This window comes from Microcaecilia unicolor, chromosome 3 (assembly GCF_901765095.1).
Source record: "Microcaecilia unicolor chromosome 3, aMicUni1.1, whole genome shotgun sequence".
NCBI lineage: Eukaryota > Metazoa > Chordata > Amphibia > Gymnophiona > Siphonopidae > Microcaecilia > Microcaecilia unicolor.
The window spans coordinates 167,297,168-167,319,399 of NC_044033.1; the positions used below are offsets into that span (position 1 = coordinate 167,297,168).

The 22,232-nt window shown below is 44.6% G+C and overlaps 1 protein-coding gene across 1 annotated transcript in view; it reads left to right on the top strand.

Moving 5' to 3' along the window:
• ENPP3 (ectonucleotide pyrophosphatase/phosphodiesterase 3) overlaps window positions 1-22,232 on the top strand; it is a 249,644-nt gene that overhangs the window by 207,341 nt on the left and 20,071 nt on the right. The window contains exon 23 of the mRNA XM_030196550.1: window positions 1,734-1,866. Coding sequence (XP_030052410.1) covers window positions 1,734-1,866 — 133 coding nt within the window. The remainder of the gene's footprint in view (window positions 1-1,733; window positions 1,867-22,232) is intronic.

Sequence of the window (22,232 nt, forward strand, 5' to 3'; positions counted from 1 at the left end):
AGTTAACAAGGTTCAGTAGGGTGAGTTTTTACCGTCCCTTGATTTACCACAGGAGTCGTCATCCTGCGGTATCCTTGTACTGCAAGTTTGCTGACTTTTGTGGTATAAGAATATCGCTGTGTGCGAGCCACCTCACAAGATGCATTATTCCATCAGCCTGGGAGAATTGGGTCAACAAGCTGTGGCCTGAAGCTCCTGGCACACATCTTAAAGGGCACTGAAGAGCACCCCAACTCCCAGTGAGCCCCCCCAACCCTTCTATCAGCACCGCCACCCCCAATCAAGATCCCCAGCCAGTTGGCAACATTAGCCAAGATACAGCTCTGCACTGTGTGCCATTTCCACACAACTAGGGTTATCATATTTGCGGAGACAAAAAAAGAGGACACACAAAAAAAATGCTGCCCCAGCTCCCACATAAAGCCCCGCCCCACTGCACCCTGCCACACAGTCACCTTGCTCCCCCAAGAGCAGCATGTCCCCCTTTCCTTTCCCTCCCATCCATGAGCAGCATATCCCCCTCTCCTCTCCATCCCCTTCTATCCATGTGCTGTATTACCCCTTTTCCCCTCCCCCCTCCATATACATCCCCATCATCAATCTTTTTCCAATCCCCCCTCCCTGCACCCACACTCCATCCACCCACATGACCCCCATCCATTCATCCATCCACCCACCTCTCCTCCCGCCCTGATTCAGGTTCAGGGAGGGCACCCTGGCCTATCATAACATTCACTAGTGGTCTAGTGGCCTTTTGGGGGCAGGAAAGAACCCCACTCTCCTGTCCACTGTCACTGCTTCTTTGAAATGGCTGCTGAGACTTCAAGTGGTGGCCTTCCAAGATTTCCATGGAAGTCTCACGAGGCTGCCTCTTGAAGTCTCGGCAGCCATTTTTAAGAAGTGGTGGCAGAGAGGAGGTCAGCGGAAGCAAGCAGAAAAGAGTGGGGTTCTTTCCTGCTTTGAAGAGGCCACTAGACCACCATGGTGCGTTACAGTAGGTTTGGGGAGAGCACCTGCAAACCCAGATAAATGGGCTGGCTGGAAAAAACTGCTTGGACCCCAACAGTCCCTTGAAAAGGAGGATATGTCCAGGGAAATCCGGATGTATGGTAACCCTACACAAAACTAGAGTGTAAACAAAATACCAAAGTGAGGAACATGTATCTTAAAAAAAAATAGAATTAAATTTTTTTTAGTGGAAAAGTTAGCAAGAAAGATGTGCAGTATGTTCACATGGTAAATATTTAATAGAACATTTTTGAGCCAGACTGAGAAGGAGAAAAAATACATAACCATTAGTGGAACTGCAACCTTAGTATAAACTTAGATAATTTTCTAACTCATGAAAAAGCAATGGAATGCTAGCATTGTGCTTTCATTTGAGAATAGGAAAACAATAACATTTTTTTTTTCCATTTTATGTCATTCCAATGTGCAAAAAATATTTTGTATGTGCTAAAATATGAAATGAAATGAAATGGAAAAGAAAAAGAAACGGGAAAAAAATGAAACGAACAAAAGAAACCCAGAACAAATATGATTTTCCTGTACATCTCTATGGAAAGCTGAAGCACATTTCTGCAGCCCAGTTTTATATCTGCAGAACTCTAATGGTTTAAAGCCATCAAGGACACTTTTTTGGCAGCAGCTAAAGAATTGTTATCTAGAAGCATGATAATAAGGATGGAAACATGTTCATACTTTCAATGATTCTTCTGTCTTTCTGGTGCTAGGAATATGGAATTACTTTCACAATACTCTGCTTCCAAAGTATGCTGCTGAAAGGAATGGGCTTAATGTCATCAGTGGACCAGTTTTTGATTACAACTATGACGGCCATTTTGATTCTTTGCATGAAATTAAAGAGTAAGTAAAATATCTAGTCTCAGAAAAATCGACAAATGATGCATATTATAGCAAAACATCTAGCGTCAGATTCAGTAAATGGTAGCTAAAATGTAGGTGTGCCGGAATAAAGTGTATAGCGCTATTCTATAAACCATGTCTACAGTACGACGCGGTTAATAGAATAGCGCATAGGCCGGGGGAAGGCTTGTACACTTAGACGTGGCGATTTACACCACTGAAACATGGTGTAAATCCCCGTGCCTAAATGTACACGAGTTCCCATTGAATTCTACAACACATGTAAATTTGATTGGTGCCCCCAACACACCTACACTCCTCCCATGGCCACACCCCTTTTCAGCTGCGTGCATTGGAATTTACATGCCTCTTTTTCGAATATGCCTAAAAATAAACACGTGTAAATTCCAATTATTGCCAATTAGCGATGATAATTGTTATTGGCCAATTATCATCACCAATTGGCTCCTTACTCAATCGAGTAGTGTGCGTAAATTTGCCGCGCACACAATTTAATGTGTGCTACTCACCATGCCTTATATAGAATCTGGCTCCAAGTGGGCAGTTCTATAACTGGGCACTTCCAATTAGGCACCTGAAAGGAACGCTCTAGGAGTCTATTCTATAAAAGAACCTAGATGCCTAGGTTTTGTTATAGAATACTAGTGTAGCCTGCTATTGACATGCCTAACATTTAGATACCCACATTTGGGCCAGCTGTAGAGCTGATGTAAGTATGAGTGCCTAAATGCACTTGTAAGTAAGAGCATTGGTCTTTGGTCGGCTGCCACCTGGGGCAGATCGCTGCAGCGTTCCCTCCCCCCCCCAGGTGCAGCACATCCCCCATGTGTAACGTCCCCCCCTCCCCCCCCGGTGCATCTCCTCCAAGTCCTCCCCCCAGGTATATAGTTATTACCACCACGTGGCTGTCGTATCCACCGGTTCCCTGCTCCCTCTGCCCCAGAGCAGGAAGTAACATCAGAGGGAGCAGGGAACTAGCAGAGCCGACAGCCACACGGCTGCTCCCTGCACCCGGGGTGGACTGCTCCCACCACCCCACCCTCGTTACGCCGCTGTGTATGAGTTAGTGAGACAAGAAAGCAAAACCTTCCACAAGCAAGAGCAAGCTTATATTTGGTTGCGATTCACAAGGAAGTTTAGCACTACATTTGTGCTATTGACCCTCCACATTGGTATGAATTTGTGGCTGGCTCATGAGAACCCCTGAAGAAGGCTTTAAGTGCTGAAACACGGCCCGTGTTGGGTTTCCACTGTCAGCATATGTTGAGTTTGGATAATACAGAATGATATAAAGGTTATGGGATCCAACTTTCTACTCATATATTTCTTTCAAACAATAGCTTCAACGTCACGCATTCCCTCTTCTTCAATCAACATTCATTTCTTAGGGTACCTCAGTAGCGTCTACTGCCAGCACTAAAATTCATATGGCATTATCAATGACGCAAACTTCGTCATCGGTACACCTGACTAATATATTATAAATGAACTTTTCTTTTCATTCTTATATTTAATAATGAAACTTATCTCAAGAATCAGATCCAGGGGCTCTGCTGCCCAACATGCATGTTTCGCTCCAATAGGAGCTGTCTCAAGGACCTTCCCTGCAAACAAAGGCAAAAAAGCAGGCATAAAATTCTCTTCTTGCTCCCAAAAATCACCCTCAGCATCTTCAGCAGCAAAGAGCATTTGAAAAAACAATTTTACCCCATTCTCTTACCTACGATCTAATCTAGTGCCAGCTCTGACAGTTAAATTCTCATTCAAAGATGGCGCCAGCGTTTTTTCACCCTCCTTAAATATCCTCATCATCGATGATGATTTAGTACCACCCCCCGACTCCTATTGGACAAAGGAAAATCTCTTCAAATCAGCGATGTCCACTCCAGCTCGGCATTTAAACCTGCTGGCATCACTGTCTGTAAGGTGAAAATATAGAATTGTTCCCTATAGTTTAGAAGCTTTTTTATTGAACCACCCTCCACACCCAGCCTCACATGTTCAACGATCCTCCATCTAATATCTTCAACCGTATGATGACACTGCATCCAATGGTCTACCAGAGGGGCTTGAGCATTATTGCTAGTGATCCTAGATTTGTGTTCTGTCAGTCGGATCTTGATAGGTCTAGCACTCCTCCCTACATAAATCAATCCACATGGACATATAATACTATATACTACATTACTAGTATCACATGTCACTCTCTCTCTCTAAGTTTCACAGTTCTACCCCTCCCTGGGACATCCCAAACCTGCCCCGTAACACTCAGCCTACACCATTGACAATGCCCACACTCCACCTGACCCCCATCTAATTCCCTCTCTCTAGTTCTAAAAACTTTTTTTGAAGACAAACGCTCTCCCACAGTTTTCCCTCTTGTATAAGATATACGTGGGAACTCCTGAAAACAAGAGTATAATTGCATAATGTGCCAATGGTTTCTAATACTCCGTACCACCCTTTGGCTCATCTCATAAAAAGGGAGTACACACGTCAAACATTCTATTTCAACCTGCACCTCCTTGGACATAGCATGTTCTTGTAACAACAGGGGGCGTTGGGCATATCGGGCACGTAAGTGTGCTTTTCTAATAGACGACTGAGGATAACCTCTAGAGGCAAAACGCTGTTTCAACTCCACAGCTTGATCTTTAAATTCTTGCAACATACCCGTCGCACTCGCAAAAATTGACTAATAGGTAAATTATACTTCAAACGATAAGGGTGAAAACTCCCAAACTGTAGCAGGGTATTACGACTGACAGGCTTACGATATAAAGATGTCAAAAGTTCATTGTCCCTTTTATATATCCACAAATCCAGGAACTCAATAGCCCGTTGATTAGCGGACATAGTGAATGATATATTAGAATCCAACGTGTTCAACCATTGAACGAATACTTGGAGATTTTGCTCAGAATCAGTCCACAGGAAAAAAACATCATCCAGAAAGCGTTTCCACAAACTCACTGATCTGAAGTAATCTGAAGGGTAAATATAGCATGATTCCATTCTGGCTATATAGAGTGTTGCGACTGATGGGGCTAGGGTCGCCCCCATCGCCACCCCCTGGGTCTGGAGGTAAAAAATTCCATCAAACCAAAAATAATTTTTACTAATAACTAATTCAGCTAGTTGAACCAAAACTTCTGATGATATCCGTTGGGGTCTGTCACGTGCTTCCACAATTTCCTTAATAACTCCCACCGCTCCCTCCTGAGGGATCCGAGTATATAGAGATACAATATCAAGAGTCACCAGCCATACATCTTCAGTAACAGTACCAATACATTTCAGCTCTCTCAAAAAATGGGAGGAATCCTTGATATATGATGGCATCATACATACTTGTTCTTTCAAAAAAACATCCACAAACTGGGACAATGGCTCCAAAACCGATGATCTGGTGGAAACAATGGGATGCCCCAGTGGGTTATTAACCTGCTTGTGAATCTTTGGTAAAAAATAAATCTTTGGTGTTTGAGGATTCTCCTCTATTAGGAATCTTCCCTCTTTAGCTGTTAGCATCTGAATCTTAACCTTTCATTGATCAACTTGAAGCTTGTGATTGGCTTCTTCCATTTTTGTGTACTGCTTAAGAGGGAGTGAGACCCAACTAAGCTCCACCCCTATGTATACAAATATGCACTCTGTAAGTTAAGTAGGTATTTGTAGAAAAGCACTTATGCAGAAGTTTGGCATGTACATGTGTATGTTGGCACCTAGATTAGAGAACTGCCCTCTACAATATACTCTTACTGACGCAGTCTATAGCAGCCATCTTAGCAGGAATAGCTTTCCGAGCTAGCATTTAATGGGAGGAATGTTACGAACTTAATGCTAGCCCCGTTTATATTGCATTCTCCCATAAAATAGCCAACATAAGTTCTGTATTATCCTAGAAATAAGTGTTGCTTAAGGGATGTTTTGAAGATTGCAATCCGCAAACCAAATGAAAAAATTAGACCATCTGAAACTCAGTCTGCAAATCACAGCTATGAACTGATCATTTCCAATTCTGTTTTATCTTGAAGTATCTTAAAATTAACCTGGTTTTTCCTGTGGTATATCCAGGGCCAAATATAAGATTATGGCTTCTGTAGGCAGATGATCAGTCAAGAGATGAGTCCCCAGAGATAGGAGAGTAAGGGGGGTCCCAGTCCCAGTTTATGGGTACCTTCTGAATTTGAGCTCCCTGGCAGGTACCTATTTCTAAACTGAGCCCTGGGTATGTCATTCTTTCATCAGCTGTGAACTTGGTCAGCAAATTTTCTGTGGCATTGTAGAGCAGTTCTTAGAGTGATAACTTAAGCACAGCAACTCCCTGTGATTGGAGAAAAAAAGTCACAGTGAAAATTACAGTATACAAGTAAATACTTAAGTAAAATGTATTTTGGGACAATTGCTCTCTAAGGCCATGGTTTGCAACTCTGTCCTGAAGGGAAACTTAACCAGTCTGGTTTACATGATATCTATCACGAAAGTGAGTATGATATGTTTACATCCACTGATGACTAAGCCAGTATATGCAAATATATTTCATGCATATTCATTGTGGCTAGTCATAAAACCTGATTGGTTAGATATTTCTCCAGGATAGAGCTAAAAACACTGCCAAAGGTCTACATTATGATTGGGTAAAATGATTTTCCTCCTTTTGGAAGTTGCAGGAAATTAAAGCCCTGGGGGGAAAAGTGTTATTTCAAAATTGTTCAAGCAAACAATCAGGGAGCCAGTTTTCAGTCAGTGCAGTGACTAGATCAAGTGAAATGCCTGTGCTAATGTTTAACTTACCCAGCGCTTATCAAACATTCTGTGGCTGTAACTCCATTAATGTGGCCACAGAAAGAGTGTGACCCACTCAAGCATGGGCCAATGACATCTCTATAGAGGGACCACCCAGGCTATGGACTTCAAGTGCAGAACTCACAACCCTATTTGAGGTCAAGACGCACAGTTTGGGAAGCTCTGACTTAATGCATATATTTAGTGCTGTGCTGTCCTCTGTATAAGTGGCAGGTGCTGAACATGTGTGCGGTACTATCACCATGTAACAGGCCTAAACTAAACATGTTGCTTATTTGGATAGGCTGAGTATCACCACTGTCCAGCTAATTTTTCCCATCCTTGCTCCACCCTTTTCTTCTACTGATATTATCAGGCAGTTTATTGATGTAATTGGAGCCATACTATCTGTGTAAGTTGTTAAAATCTACAGCTAGGCAAGCTGTATGTTCAACCTACCAGCAGTGAACATACAACTTGTTTTGCATATCAGCCTACAGGTTTTTTGCCCTAACGCTGCTCAAAAGCCATAAATTGGGTCTTAATAATGTTTTCAGAACTATGCTACTTTAAAAAAGGAAATATTTAAAAACAGCAGAGAATGGTGAGAAATACGTGATTCAGGGATTCAGCACACTGGAATAATTAGCAGGCATGTTTTGCTTAAGTGATAGTGCCTTTTGTGGAGGTTACATCCATTAGTCTCTCTGTCCTTCCATTTGTACACTTTGCAGATGGGTAAGGTTTCACTTAACCATACAGAGCAGTGTAGAGCTGGCAGAAGTCCTGCTGGTGAAGATTGCACTGCCTTCAGAAAGGGAATTGCTGGGAATATGGGATTAGAGAGGAAGAAAGGAGGACTATAGCATAATAAGGGAAGGGGGAGGGGCTGTTAGTGTAGGAAAGAAGAAAGGAAGAGAGCACAAGAAGGGAGAAGGGGTGGAAGTGAAAAGGAAGTAGCTATTAATTGGGTTTCTGCCAGGTACTTGTGTGTTTGAAGCAGGATACTGAGCTAGACAGACCATTGGTCTAACCCAGTATGCAGGGACGGACTGACCATTTGGATAACCGGGCAGTGCTCGAGGGCCCAGAGGGTCTGCCCAGATGCCCGCCGCACACTACAGCCCTCCCCGGTCCTACCTTTAAGGGCATGCCGCTGGTGATCTAGTGGCCTCTGCGGGGGGAACATGTTATTTCCTATCTGTTATGCTGCTGCTATTCCCCCTACCCAGCACTGCTGTACTTTAAAAATGGCAGCCAAGACTACTGTGGGAAGTCTCGACCACCATTTTGAAAACACAGCGGCGCCGGCAGGCGGGGGAATAGGGGCAGCACAGCAGGCAGGAAAGAACATTCTCCCCCCCCCCCCCCCACAGAGACCACTAGACCAGGGCCCTTCAGGGGCAGCAGGGGCATCAGCTGCGGCGGTAGAGGGGGCAGCAGTGCAGCGGTAGGGTATGTGTCAGGCAGCAGCCAGGTGTGGGGCCCAGACCACCATCAGTGCCCAGGGACCCAGACCACTCTCAGTCCGCCCCTGCCAGTATGGCTATTCTTACGTTCTTAGGGAAGTGGAGAAAGAGTCCAAGATTGGATGGAGGAGAAGGAGGGGAAGAAGAGTACAAGAGGGATGGCGTGGAAGAGTAGGAAGGGGAAATAGAGCAGGAGGATAGGAGGGACAGAGAGGGACTGCAGAAGAACGGGAGACAGAAGCCTATATGCCCACAGCCACACACACTTACACATACACCCATGACACATGTACACACTTTCTTTCCCTCCTCTCTCTGACATCTTTCCAGGGCGGGTGTTCTGGGGCCCATGGTAGAAATTAAGGAGGGGGCCCTCAATGCCCTCTCCTCCCTGCCCCTTCCCCAATTTTCCCCACCACCATTACTACCACACATAAAACAGCTTTAAATTACTTCTTCAAACACAAAACACAGATAGACCTTCAACAAATACAGAACATGGGATCACAAATTAGAAGTATGAACACCAAAATGAAACTGGGAACTCGGCAAGTACTGCAACACTGGAGAAACAAAAATAGAAATGCACTTCATTTTGTACTGAACACAATCAATAGCATAACCATGAAGGGGCATGGCTTAGGCTCCCCAAAATTAACATCTCCCTTGCTGTGGCTGGTGGGGCTCCCCAAGCCTCACCAGCTGATGACCACCTCCTTCCCCTTCTCATGTCCAGTGACCAGAACTCTCCAAGCTCTGCATCCAGTAGCAATATTTCAGAGCTGCTGCAGCCCCCCCCCCCCCCCAACCTGCTCGGCTTTCACGTATACATGGAAACTGAACATGTGTGATGGGGAGGGGGGTGCGGCAGTAGGAACTCGGGGGATACTTCCACCAGCTACAGAGCTTGGAGATTTCGGCTGCCAGACTGGAAGAGCAGCTCTTCAGTTGGTGGGGTTGGGGATTTCCGCCAGCTCAAGTATTTATATTTTATATTCGGGTGGGGTAAAAATGTGGTGCCCACCCATTTTGGGCTCAAGTTCCCCTCCCCCCAATCAGCCATCTGGCTACGACACTGACTACAATAAAAAAAAACATCTATGATGCACATATCCCAAAACTAACATATTCCAGTTAATATATTTAAAATAAAAAACATTTTTTTCTACCTTGTTGTCTGGACATTTTGTTTTTCCATCATCCTGGTTCCAGTTTTTTCTTTTTCTGCTTTTTTGTCTGTCTTCTGCTAATTCTCTTTTCAGTGTTTGCTGTTCATTTTTCTTTTCTTCTCTCATTCCATTCTCTCACTACTTGATTTTTCTCTTTCAGCTATTTCCTCCCTTTTTTTTGCCCCTGTCCACTCAAATTCACTCTCTCTCACACACTTCTCCTTTTTAATTATCAGCTACCTATCAGTTTTCCATCTCTTCTCAGTCCCCAGCTCTCCCATTTCCCATCTCCCTCCTTCGCCAGCCTCCTATCTCCTTCCATCTACTCTCCATTACCACATTTCTACCTATGTACTCACTATTGTCCTCTCACTCTTCTTCTTGCCACTGCCATTTTTGTCTTCTCTCACATAGTTCCACCGTTTCCATAATCTCCTCTCTCTCTCTCTCCACCCTTGTAGCCCACTCTAGTCTCATTGATATCTCCTTGTCCCTTTCCCTCCACCCCTTAGCATTTTCCTGTCCCACCTCTCTTTCTTCCTGCTTCCCAAGAAGTCAATCTCTCCTCCTCCTCTTTCCCCACTCCCATGGTCCAACATTACTCCCTCTTTTCTTGTCTTCTTCCCTCCCCCCTTTGATGCAGCATCTCTTTCTGTCTCCCTCCCTTGCATCCCCTGGTCCAGCTTCTTTCCCTTTCTCCGCCCTCCCATTCCATATCACTCCCTCCCCACCACCCCCAGGTCCACCATCTCTCCCCTTCTCTTCCCAAATGCTTTGCCCTCCCATTCCCATTCCATATCTCTCCCTCCCTCCACACCACCCTCACCATTACTCCCTTTCTCTTCCCAACTCCTCTGCTCTCCCATTCTATATCTCTTCCTCACCGCCTTCAGGTCCACCATTTCTCCCTTTCTCTTCCCAACTATTTTGCCCTCCCATTCCACATCTCTCCCTCCCTTCATCGCTCCCATTCTCTTCCCAACTTCCTTCCCTGCCTCTCTCCTTTCCAAAGCCCCCAGGTCCACCATCTCTTCCTTTTTCTTCTCAACTTCTCTCCCTCACCACCACTTCTCCATTTCTCTTCCCAACTGCCTTCCCATCCAGTATCTCTGTCCCCCTCCCTCCACACCAACCGCCACAGTCCAACTTCTCTCCTTTTCTCTTCCCCCCCTTCATTCTATTGTCCATCATCTCTCTCCCTCTCCTCTGTTTCTGGGCACATTATTTCTTCCCTCCACCTTTGGACTGGCATTTTCCCCTCTCTTTGGACCCCCCCCCCCCCATGGGCCGGCATGTCTCCTCCCCCCCTCCACCCCTTCCGGCTTCTTCCTCACCTTCCTGGTAACTGCATTTTTCTTCAAAGGGTTGCCAGTGCAGTAGCAATTCAGACATGCTGCCTCTGCCCTCTTCGACACTCTCCCTCTGCTGTGGTCTTCACAGGCAGAAATAGAAAGTTGCATCAGAGGTGGGGCAGACCACAGCAAGAGGGAGAGTGTCGAAGAGGTCAAAGGTAGCATATCTGAATTGCTGCTGCGCCAGCAACCCTCTGAAGAAAGATACAATTACCAGGAAGGTGAGGAAGAAGCTGGTTGAGGATGGTGGGTGGTGGGGAAAGACATGCCAGCCCCTGGAGCTCTGGGACCCAGGGCAGCTACCCCCTAATGCCGACACTGCATCCCACTCTCCCAGATAAACAGCTAAATATTGTCCTTGGAAATAAGTGTACACATTATACTACTCACACATATACACCTCACATGCACCATCAGTAAATGCTCACACTATTCACACCTGCCCAGACACCGATTCTCTGTTACCCTACTGATGCAGCCTTTACCATAGTTGTTTCAACTGAGTCTCCCACAGAGAGTGTGCGAATGGAGGAGAGGAGATATACGTGAGGTGCTGCGGCTGGTTTGCACTGAAGAGCCCCTCAACCAGGAAAGAGGGGCATCACCCAGAGGGGGCTCGGAAATTCTTCAAACTGGAAAGAAGGGTATCCTTGAAACCAATCCTGAGAGTGAAACACTGAGATAAGAACAGAAAAATTCCCAGCTGTGGGATGTAAGTAACAAAAGTGCAAGCTGAAATAGTTGGCCAAATTATTCAGGTCAATAAACCACCTTCAAAGTGTCTATAATGACTTTGCGCTAGCAGGAAGAAAGAAAAGTGAGAGATCAGGAGGCACTGAAGAGAACACAGAGAAAAGCCAGTCATACACAATATCATAGTAAGAAGAAATTTCCTTACCTGGCGCCAAGTAGTAACTGGTATCCCTGGGCAATCCAAAACAGTCCAATTCAAAGTCTCCAGATTCCCATCCACCAACGCTTGTAGAGAATTAAATAACCAGTTCCCATAGCATTATAAGAAAGTATTTATTGTATCAGCACTGAAAGATGGATTTAACAATCAGATTCTCTGTCTGAATTACAAAGCATTGTCCTGCACCTTATTTAGCATTACAATATTATGATTTCCATAAGTACAACCCAGGATAATATATACATGGCTTGTTAGTTCATCCATGTAATACTTACTAATCTTGTTAACCACCCCTCACTAATGAGTGATGTCCTTTAGCACTACCTATTATGGCAAAAGATGCATAAAATGATCCAGGCCAGACATGCGTAGTTAGCAAAAGTCAGTCAAGAGGTAGCTTGATGAGGTCAATGTCTGACCTCTCATGTCTTCACACACTTTTAGGAAAACAAATTCTGCTCAAAACTAGTTTCTACCTGTGTGATAGGGCTATACTATGTGCAGTGTGTTTTTTCTAGCGAAAAAGATGCCGGTACTCAAATTCCAGGCCACCCTAGCCAGTCCCCCTGCAACCAGTCACAGAACCTATGATAAGGCAAAATTGGTGTGTAGAGCCTGAGCTCTTTCATTAAAACTTGGGGACCATGGGTCAATTTTAGCAGATGATAGAAAAGGTGCCGGTACTAAGTACCCCCAAGTACCCCCTCAAAAAAAGCCCTGACTGTGTGCCAGGTATTTTACATAAGACACATCCCGATTATGTACATAACTTCTACGTGACCATCTTATTTAATTTCCGAGCAGACTCCTCCTGTATGCTTGACATGGCCGTCAGTGTGTAACACTGAATTCTTGCTACCATACTCCCTGTCCCCCATACCTTCACTGACTGACTGTACAGTTCATAATAGCAGAAAACACAAGCCTATGATTTCCTTTTCCTGTTAGCTGACGCAGAAGTGATACAGCTGTTTCAGACCGACAGTGGGTGCTATGTACAAGTGAGACCAGGGGCGTAGCCATACACCTAATTTTGGGTGGGCCTGGGCCCAAGATGGGTGGGCAGAAGAACTCCACCCTGTCCCACAAGTGATTTGGTCTGTCTCTTTCTCGCCTGCATGCCATTTAGAGGGGCATAATCGAAAGGGACGACCAAGTTTTGATGAGGACGTCCTCACAGAATGTCCCCATCCAGGGGTGGGGAAACCCGTATTTTCAAAACAAGATGGATGCCATCTTTAGTTTTGATAATACGGTCAGGGACGCCCACGGTTTGACTCACTGATATATATGCTCGGCTGTAGGTACAGCCTATACTGAACTCTCCCTTGTGCCCTTTAATTAAGAGACACTAGAGTGAACTCATCTCTAGGCATCCGATATAGTTTTTTTACATTTTAGGATTGACTACTTTTTGGAACTATATTTAGTCACAGCCATTTACGCAACTGAAAAACCTGGTGTACATGCCAACGCTGAAGTTAAGCACGGAACAGGTGTATTCCATAACAGTGCACATAAATTCTAGGAACACCCACGACCCATCCATGGCCATGCCCCTTTCCAGATCCATGTTTTAGAATTTACGCGCATCACTTTATAGAATATGCCTAGACATTTGTGCACATAAATTCTAATGCCAGTTAGTGTCAATAATTGCTTGATAAGTTCAATTATTGGCACTGATTGGCTTGTTAAGCTACTTAAGTTGTATGAGCAAATCCAGAATACGACTGGATTTGCACGCATAACTCAAGTCGCACTATATAGAATCCTGGAGATAGCGCCCAAGTTTATCTTCTAAAAGTATTCACTTGCCTTGATAGATTTTGCACTTTAGGGAGTATAGTCTTAACCAAGTCTGAAATTGCACACCAGATGTTTGGTAGAACAGCAGGAGATTCTTCTTTTCCAATCCTTCCCACCATTGAATAGTCGACTAAAGCATTGGAGTCTATAAAGTTGTTGAGAATTTAGTGATGTCATCACATTCTTATGTCTGTCTACTTAGTTTGCAGTATATCAGGGCCGCCATGCTGTCTGCTGGCTCAGGGGCATAGCCAGACAACCAATTTTGGGTGGGCCTGGGCCCAAGATGGGTGAGCATAAGAACCCCTTCCCATCCCACAGGTGATCTGGTCTCTCCTTCTCTCACCTGCATGTCATATGGTCTCTCAAACATCCCCCTCTCCCGTATATCTTTTAAATAGCAGATTTTCACCGGCCGCAAGCGGCAACTAATACACACTGCTTATGTTGGCCTCACAGCCTTCCCTCTGATGCAACTTCCTGTGTCTGCATAGGCAGGAATATGTCAGACAGAGGTGTGTGGGCTGGTGCGAGTAGTATGTATCAGTCTCTGCTCGCTGCATGCGAAGATTAGCTATTTACAAGGTATGCAGGAGGGACAGTTGTTAGGAGTTTTTGGCTGGGTGGGCTTGGGAATCCCTGTCAGCCACATCGTAGGTGTGCTGCTACTGGGTGGGCCTGAGTCCAGAGTGGGTGGGCCTGGGCCCACTCGGGCCCACCCTTGGCTACGCCACTGAGTGAGACAAGCACAGCAAGACTCTTGTGTGATTCATATGAACTCTAATACTGCTTTGTACTTATTAATGGGGTGCTTTATACTTATTAAAGGGGTGCTGCTGTCTGATAACATTCAGTTGTATCATGTGTAATAGCAGTGTGTTAGAAGAGTTTACAGTGCAAAGTCATTTAGAGGTGTTATCCAGTCATCAATCAAGATTACTATACGGAATCACCATTGCTCATAATGCAATATAAATCCTTATTTTGGGTGTTGAACCTATCATAAGGACCTCTTCTTTTCTGCCTAGGTTTCTGTTCATCAGCTTTATCTTTTTGCTTTCTCCAGCTCAGCCAGGAATCTAAGGGTTATTCTTTCTCCTTTAGTCCATTTTCACATTTCTGCTGTATGTTCTACTTTGTGCAAACAATAGTTTTAATATTCATAAACACTGCTCATTTCTGACATTTAACACCTGTCCTCCTGTCCTTAATGCTGTCTTTCTTACACTGTATAAAAGGCTCAAGTCAGGCTCTGGTTAGGGGGGAGGGCAGAGCATTAGTAAGTACAAGAAAAGGGGGTCTGCTGCTCCTTCCATAATCACGCAAACAGAAAACAACACAGAGTGGAGGAAAAAACAAATCCAAGTGACCAGCCAAACACAGTGGTGAGAGCTCCAAACAAATTTTATTAGGTCCTAATAAACTTTGTTTGGAGCACTCACCACTGTGTTTGGCTGGTCACTTGGATTTGTTTTTTCCTCCTCTCTGTGTTGTTTTCTGTCAGAGCATTAGTAAGCACAAACAAAAAAACAGAATTAGGTCAAGAGGTTTATAGGAACAATACCCGACGTGGCCACGTTTCGCCCTCAGGCTGCGTCAGGGGTAAAACTATCAAGATTGCATATAAATATATTATACACACTTGTAGTAGGATCAAAAAATGTCCAGAAATTAAGTTCCAATTGTTTCCTTCCTCATACTCCAGCAAGACTGATATACTCAGCGTTCCAGTATATCAGTCTTGCTGGAGTCTATGGCCTTTGTTTCCCACAGTTCCTAATGTGTTCCTGCCCCCCCTTTGAAAAGCCCTTTTTCCTCTCTTGCTTCTTCCAAGTGACAGGTTCCTTTCTGATCCCTGTGTTCCTTTCCACCCCTACCTTCACTAAGCCCTTCAATTTTAGCCTCCCTGAAGGGTATCTGTATCCCTGAAATGAATGAACGCACACTCCCTCCTTTTTGGGGTTCCCTGGTCTCTACATCCACCTTCTGTAAGACATGACCAGAGAAAGACAAGAACTCCACAACTGTGGATCCTAGCACCAGTCCAATGAGTGTCCTTTACTGCTTTCCCCAACAGGTTCTGGTGAATTACATCACTGCTCCTTAAGACCCATGCAATGCCTAATGGATTTTTATTGATGTTGAGGTATCAATGGACCTTGGAATCAATGTTAGCTGTCCAATTGTCTATATTGAATGCAAGGCTTTATCTGACATTGTAGTCTAGACCCCAGCATTCATACTGTTAACGTAGTAACATAGTAAATGACGGCAGATAAAGACCTGAATGGTCCATCCAGTCTGCCCAACAAGATAAACTCATTTTACATGGTATATAATACATTATATATATATCCAAGTTTGATTTGTCCCTGCCTTTCTCCAAATACCGGCGTCGCCACCCAATGTCCGCTAAGATTCCATAGATCCATTCCTTCTAAACAGGATTCCTTTGTGTTTATCCCATGCATGTTTGAATTCCATTACCGTTTTCATCTCCACCACCTCCCGCAGGAGGGCATTCCATGTATCCACCACCCTCTCTGTAAAAAAATACTTCCTGACATTACTCCTGAGTCTGCCCCCCTTCGACCTCCATTCATGTCCTCTAGTTCTACCACCTTCCCGTCTCCGGAAAAGGTTCGTATGTGGATTAATACCTTTCAAATATTTGAACATCTGTGTCATGTCACCCCTGTTTCTCCTTTCCTCCAAGGTATACATGTTCAGGTCGGCAAGTCTCTCCTCGTACGGTTTGCAACACAAATTCCATACCATTTCCATAGCTTTTATTTGCACCGCTTCCAGTCTTTTTATATCTTTAGCCAGATATGGCTTCCAAAACTGAACACAATACTCCAAGTGAAGTGAAGAGGGAAATATGGCTGGCGAAAGCGCGAGTGGAAGAAAAAATGGCTAAAGATGTAAAGAGAGGTGACAAGACCTTTTTCAGATATATTGGAGAAAGGAGAAAAGATAGGAATGGAATTGCAAGACTGAAAGATAATGAGAATGGTTATGTGGAAAGCGAGGAGGATAAAGCGAATGACCAAGAAGGTTTAATAGACAGGAGATGAAGTGACGTCAAAATGCTGAAACTAATTAGGTCAGTCTGAGTTTTACCTTCCCTGCTCAGCCGTCATCCCTATTTACTCAAAACAAAGTAAGCAAACCTATGAGCTGCTGCATCTACATTGTCGTTCTTTATTGTTGGTAGCATTTTTAATCTCACTTATATTTTCAAACATGCCAGCTTATGCAGCATACGGATGTACACAGAGGAAGCATAAAAACGGGACAACTTTTCATAGGTAGAGTACTAATTTGTATTAAATCTTAATCAGTGGTTAGTTGGAGGGGCTGGTTACAGGGACACCCTAGCACGTGTTATATTCGTGCAGATGTTTTTCTCCTGGTAATGGGTCAGTAAAACAGACATCATGTTATGAGAATCAGGTGCTTAACATTCAGAGTTTCTGTTTATTTATGACATTCATATCCCACATTTAACATGTATTAGATTGAAACCTGGGAGCATTTGAAAGCTTTTTTTTTAACCTGTGCCTAGATGGTTAGTGGGAACTTGCTCCTTCTGTTTTGAAGATTGCAGTGGTATATTATAAAAATGTACTTAATATTGTTTATTACTATTATTTACTACTGGTTGATACAGCAGAAGTTAACCAAGTCAACTTCATGCTTTGTAATATAATTTTTAATATCATTTTTCTCAGTTATTATCCAAATACAAATAACATTATAATGTTAATTATACGACCGTGTCTGCCTGTTATGGTAGCTTTTGTTAATTAAAGCTGTGTCAGAAAAATATTTGCAAGTGCAATTTTATTATGCAGGCAAACAATACACCACCAAAATACAAAATAGCAAGCAGCACAAGTTAGTCGCCAAGTTTATACAAAGTTGATTATTTTCAGTGGAAAATAAATCTGTTGGCTGCCTGCTATGTCAATTTTCCATCACTGTTTAATTATTGCTACCAAGTATTACATTTGTTTATCTAAACCTTATATGCGTATGGTATTGCTTATTAAACCTGAAGGCAAAACCAGAAGAAGGATTGTATATATGTCCTCTTTGCTCTGGCATGGTCCTGAATGCCGGAACATTCAAGGGGCGATTCTATAACTGGATGTCCATATGTGGAAGAGCATAATCGAACATGAACGCCCATCTCCATGGGCGTCTATGTCCGAAAACGGGTATGTGAAGCGGCGGGACCGACCGTATTATCGAAAAAGATGGGCGTCCATCTTTCGTTTCGAAAATACGGTTTGGACGGACTAAATGCCATGGATTTGGTCCCTTCTGAGATGGGTATTTTTTTTTTTTTAGCAATAATAGAAACTAAAAACGCCCAGCTCAGAAACGTCCCAATCCAAGCCATTTGGTCGTGGGAGGGACAAATGTACAACACTACCATAGCTTGTAACAAGAAATAATTTATACTTGGGGATATTGCTCCAGAGCACTAGCTAATATTTATAAGTTTTAAGATATATATTGAATAATTCTCCACCAGTTGCCCTTTAAGGCAACAAGATTCACGATTGCAATGAATAAAAGGAATTAAGTATAGTTATTGGATTACATTAACCTGCATTACCAGGTTTAAGAACATATGTAAAGAACAGACCATATATTTAGCTTCAAAAAGAGTTTATCTATACAATTGCAGCGAGAGGTAAGAGTCTTACAGAGAATCTGTGCTTAAAGTAAGGTAGCAGGTTTAAATCAAAGGTTTTTAACTTACAGAAAAGTCTTTGTTATAGGAGCTGAGTGATGAGCCACATGGTTACAGGAGAGGTCCTCATAGCAGGGGAGATGAGCTGCAGGTCCCTAGAGCAGCAGATCCCAAAGAGCAGCAGGTCCCAAGAGATCGAGCTGGGCTGTTTCCAGGCCTTTTATAATGTTCCCTGAGTCCTAGATATTGAAGTTTGCAGAGGATCTTGGGTATTGTAGTTTGCAAGGGGTCACATGCCATCAGTCCTTTGTCTTCACGTGTGCTGAAGTCTTATCTGAAGGGGGGGGGGAGCACTGAATCCTCTGTGGCAAGTGGTTTATGGCTTCCTGTTTATTCTTTCATTCTGAGTCAATAGCTTCCCAGACCCTCTGACTGCAGTTTTCTTTTGATCTCTGCAGATGTCTTGGTGATCCACCCAGTCAGCTTTTGTTACCAGTCCTTCAGGTGGGCAGAGAAGGAAGTTTTATATCTTTTTGGAGCAGTGCCCTTTTGTCTCTTTTAAGTGTTTGTAATTGACTAGCTCTGCTATCAGAAGTTCCCAGGAAAAGGGAGGGGAAAGAGGGGCTTGACATGCAAGCCAGTTAAATTGCTGCAGTTTCAATACGTTTTTAAAGTTGTATTTTTATATTGGTATATCTGATTCAGCATAATCAATAATTATGCTACATATATTTCAATAATCCTGACAATTAAACTCATATCATGTTACAAGCTCTTAGGGGTGAAGGGGGCAACTACATGTGGGTACAGTGGGTTTTAGAGGCCTCCCATTTACCACCACAAGCGTTATAGGTGTGGGGGGGGATGGGTCTGGGTCTGCCTGCCTGAAGTGCACTGCAGTACCCACTAAAAGTGCTCCAGGGACAGGACTTGTTGCTGGTGTTGCTGGCACAGCAGTTCACACCTGAAGACTAGTCTTGCTGAAAACGTCCTTTATTTGAATAAGCATGTTTACTCACAGTTAACTGCAGATCAGAGTTTGTGCCCCACTGGCAATGAGTCTCGCTGGTACTGAGATTAGTAGTAGATCCGAGCTGGCAGAATGGTATACAATGCCCTCTTTCAGCAACATTCAAGGTAAGAACTAAGTGCTGTAATGTGGCTAACACATGAAAGGGATCTAAAAGTGTCTTACACAAATGGCCACTACCTCATGGACTACCGGAAACAAAACAGGTCACACTCTGACCCAGTCAGGCCCGTGCCAACACGGTAAGCGGGGTAAGCACCGCAGGGGGGCGCCTGCCTTCAAGGGCGCCGCGCTTACCCCGCTTACCATGTTGTACTAGACTCCCGACAAACAAGACCTACGCTGAACCTCCGCTGCCGCCGGCGCCACTTCTTTCCACAGCCAGCATAACAAGAAAAAGAAGCGCGGAGCCGCCCGCAGCAGCCTTCAGACATGCGCTGATGGCTCTGCCGGTTCTCTGCCCCTGACGTCAATTTCCCGTTCCGGGGGCAGAGGACCGGCAGAGCCGACAGCGCATGTCTGAAGGCTGCTGCAGGCGGCTCCGCGCTTCTTTTTCTTGTTATGTCTGCGCCTTCCTCTGCCAGGTACTGCCACATGACTTCCTGTTTTTTTGTGGGGCAGAATCGGAGATAGCCCGGGTGGAGTGCTGCCACCGCCATTAATCTAAAGCAAGCTTTGAGTGGGGGAGGGAGTGAGATGACTGGATCAGTGCACAGCAGAGAGAGTGAGAGATTATTGGACTGGGGGGGCAATGATGCTGGGACCTGCAGGGGACATACTAGACCCACAGAAGGAGGGGAAGTGGGAACAGGAGAGAGAAAAGAGATATGGATATTTATTGAATCCCAGGAGGAAGAGAGGAAAGACAAATAGTTGCTGAACTCCCAAAGAGAGGGGTGGGAGCTGGGAGGGAAGGAAGAGAGAAGAAGACATGCTGGTCTCAGGGTTGAGATTGGGAAGACAAGGGAGAGCCAGAGAGAGATAGGGAGAGAAAGAGGGGACATGGAAAAGAGCAGGGGAGAGCCAGAAAGAGATGGGGAGAGAAAGAGGGGCCATGGAAAAGAACAGGGGAGAGCCAGGGACATGGAAAAGAGCAGGGGAGAGCTAGAGAGAGATGGTGAGAGAAAGAGGGGACATGGAAAAGAGCAGGTGAGAGCCAGAGAGAAGATGCTGGATGGAAGAGGGGTACAGAGAGAGAGAGAGAGAGAGATGAGTTTAAAGATGGAGAGAGAAAGAGGGGACATGGGCAGGAGAGAGAGCGAAGCTGCTGGGGAGAAACTGGGAGAGAACCTAGCAGCCAGACTGAGAAATGCTGGATGAAAGAAGGGAGAAAGAGGAAAAATGCTGGAAGGAGGGGGCAGAATGAGGGAATATGCTGGTAGGTAGGGAAAGAGGAAAGACACTGGAAAGATGGGGTGAGAGAGGACATGCTGAATGGAAAAGGGTCAAGATAGAGAGAGACAATGGATGGAAGGATTGGGAGAGGGTAATGGGTGGAAGGATGGAGAGAGAAAGAGGGATGACACTGGATGGAAGGGTAGGAGAGAAAGAGGGATGATGCTGGACATGGATGGAGGGGAGGGAAGTATATGCACATGGATGGAGGGGAGTGAGGAGAAATGCTGGATATGGATGGAGGGAAAACTGCTGAATTTAAGAGCTGGATCGGGACACTGAAGGATAGGGACCGGGCTACAGATGGTAGGCAGTACGCATAAGGACACAGGAGGATGATGGACATGGTGAGAGAAAAAATATCAAATGGAAAGAAGAGACTGCATAAAACAGAAGACACTGGGACCAAAGCGAATAGAAAAACTAAATGATCAGACAACAAAGGTAGAAAAAAGTATTTTATTCAGAATTTATTAACTGGAATATGTCAGCTTTTGGAAATGTGCATTTTGCATGTAAGTTTCAATTTTTCTAGTATTGCTGCATGCTGAGTCTGACTTCTTGAGGTAACTAGCGTGTAGTATTTTCAGCCCTTTTTGGTGTTTTTTTTTTTCACTAGGTTGTGTACTGGTGTTTTAGAGCCCAGTGTAATTACAGTGCTGCCTTTCCATGCATAAGGTTGTAGCTCATTCTGTCCTTGGAATTAGTGCTGTTATGGTTTGGTGAGGTTATGAGTGTGTTTTTGCACAAGTTTGTGTATAGTGTTTTGCAGTTGAGCAATTGTGGTTAGTGTATGCTTTGAGCAACCACTTTATTCTTTGACATCCACACGCCTTGGAGCCTTGCTAGCGGATGCGGAGCACATTGCCAGGCAGGTCCGGGGGGGGGGGGGCGCCAACTGATAGTCTGCAGGGGGCGCCATAGACCCTAGGCACGGCCCTGGACCCAGTAAGCAGAGGGAAAAGCACCATGGGAGTAGAGCCTACCAACTACCAAAATCATGAGCATTTAACACAAGCTAGTGAAATCACGGAGGGCAATACCCTACACCCACCACAATGCATTGCTGATGTGACTCTGCAGTGCCCTTAACAGAAAAGGTGTCACACTCACCCGAGACCCACATCGGAACCAGGGAAAGGCTGTCAGAGGATAGAACACATTCTGCTGTCATGGAGGTGGGTACGGCATTTGAGGCTGGCATACAGGCTGGGAAAAAAAGTGTGTAAAGTGGGATTTTTTTTGGTGGGAGGGGGTTAGTGACCACTGGGGGAGTCAGGGGAGGTGATCCCCGATTCCCTCCGGTGGTCAGCTGGTCAGTTGGGGCACTTTTATGGGACTTGGACCTGAAAAAAAAGGGTCCAAATAAAGCAGACCAAATTCTCGTCAAAAATGCCCTTCTTGTTTCAGGTCCCAAGAGATCGAGCTGGGCTGTTTCCAGGCCTTTTATAATGTAACCTGAGTCCTAGATATTGAAGTTTGCAGAGGATCTTGGGTATTGTAGTTTGCAAGGGGTCACCTGCCATCAGTCCTTTGTCTTCACGTGTGCTGAAGTCTTATCTGAAGGGGGGAGGGAGCACTGAGTCCTCTGTGGCAAGTGGTTTATGGCTTCCTGTTTATTCTTTCATTCTGAGTCAATAGCTTCCCAGACCCTCTGACTGCAGTTTTCTTTTGATCTCTGCAGATGTCTTGGTGATCCACCCAGTCAGCTTTTG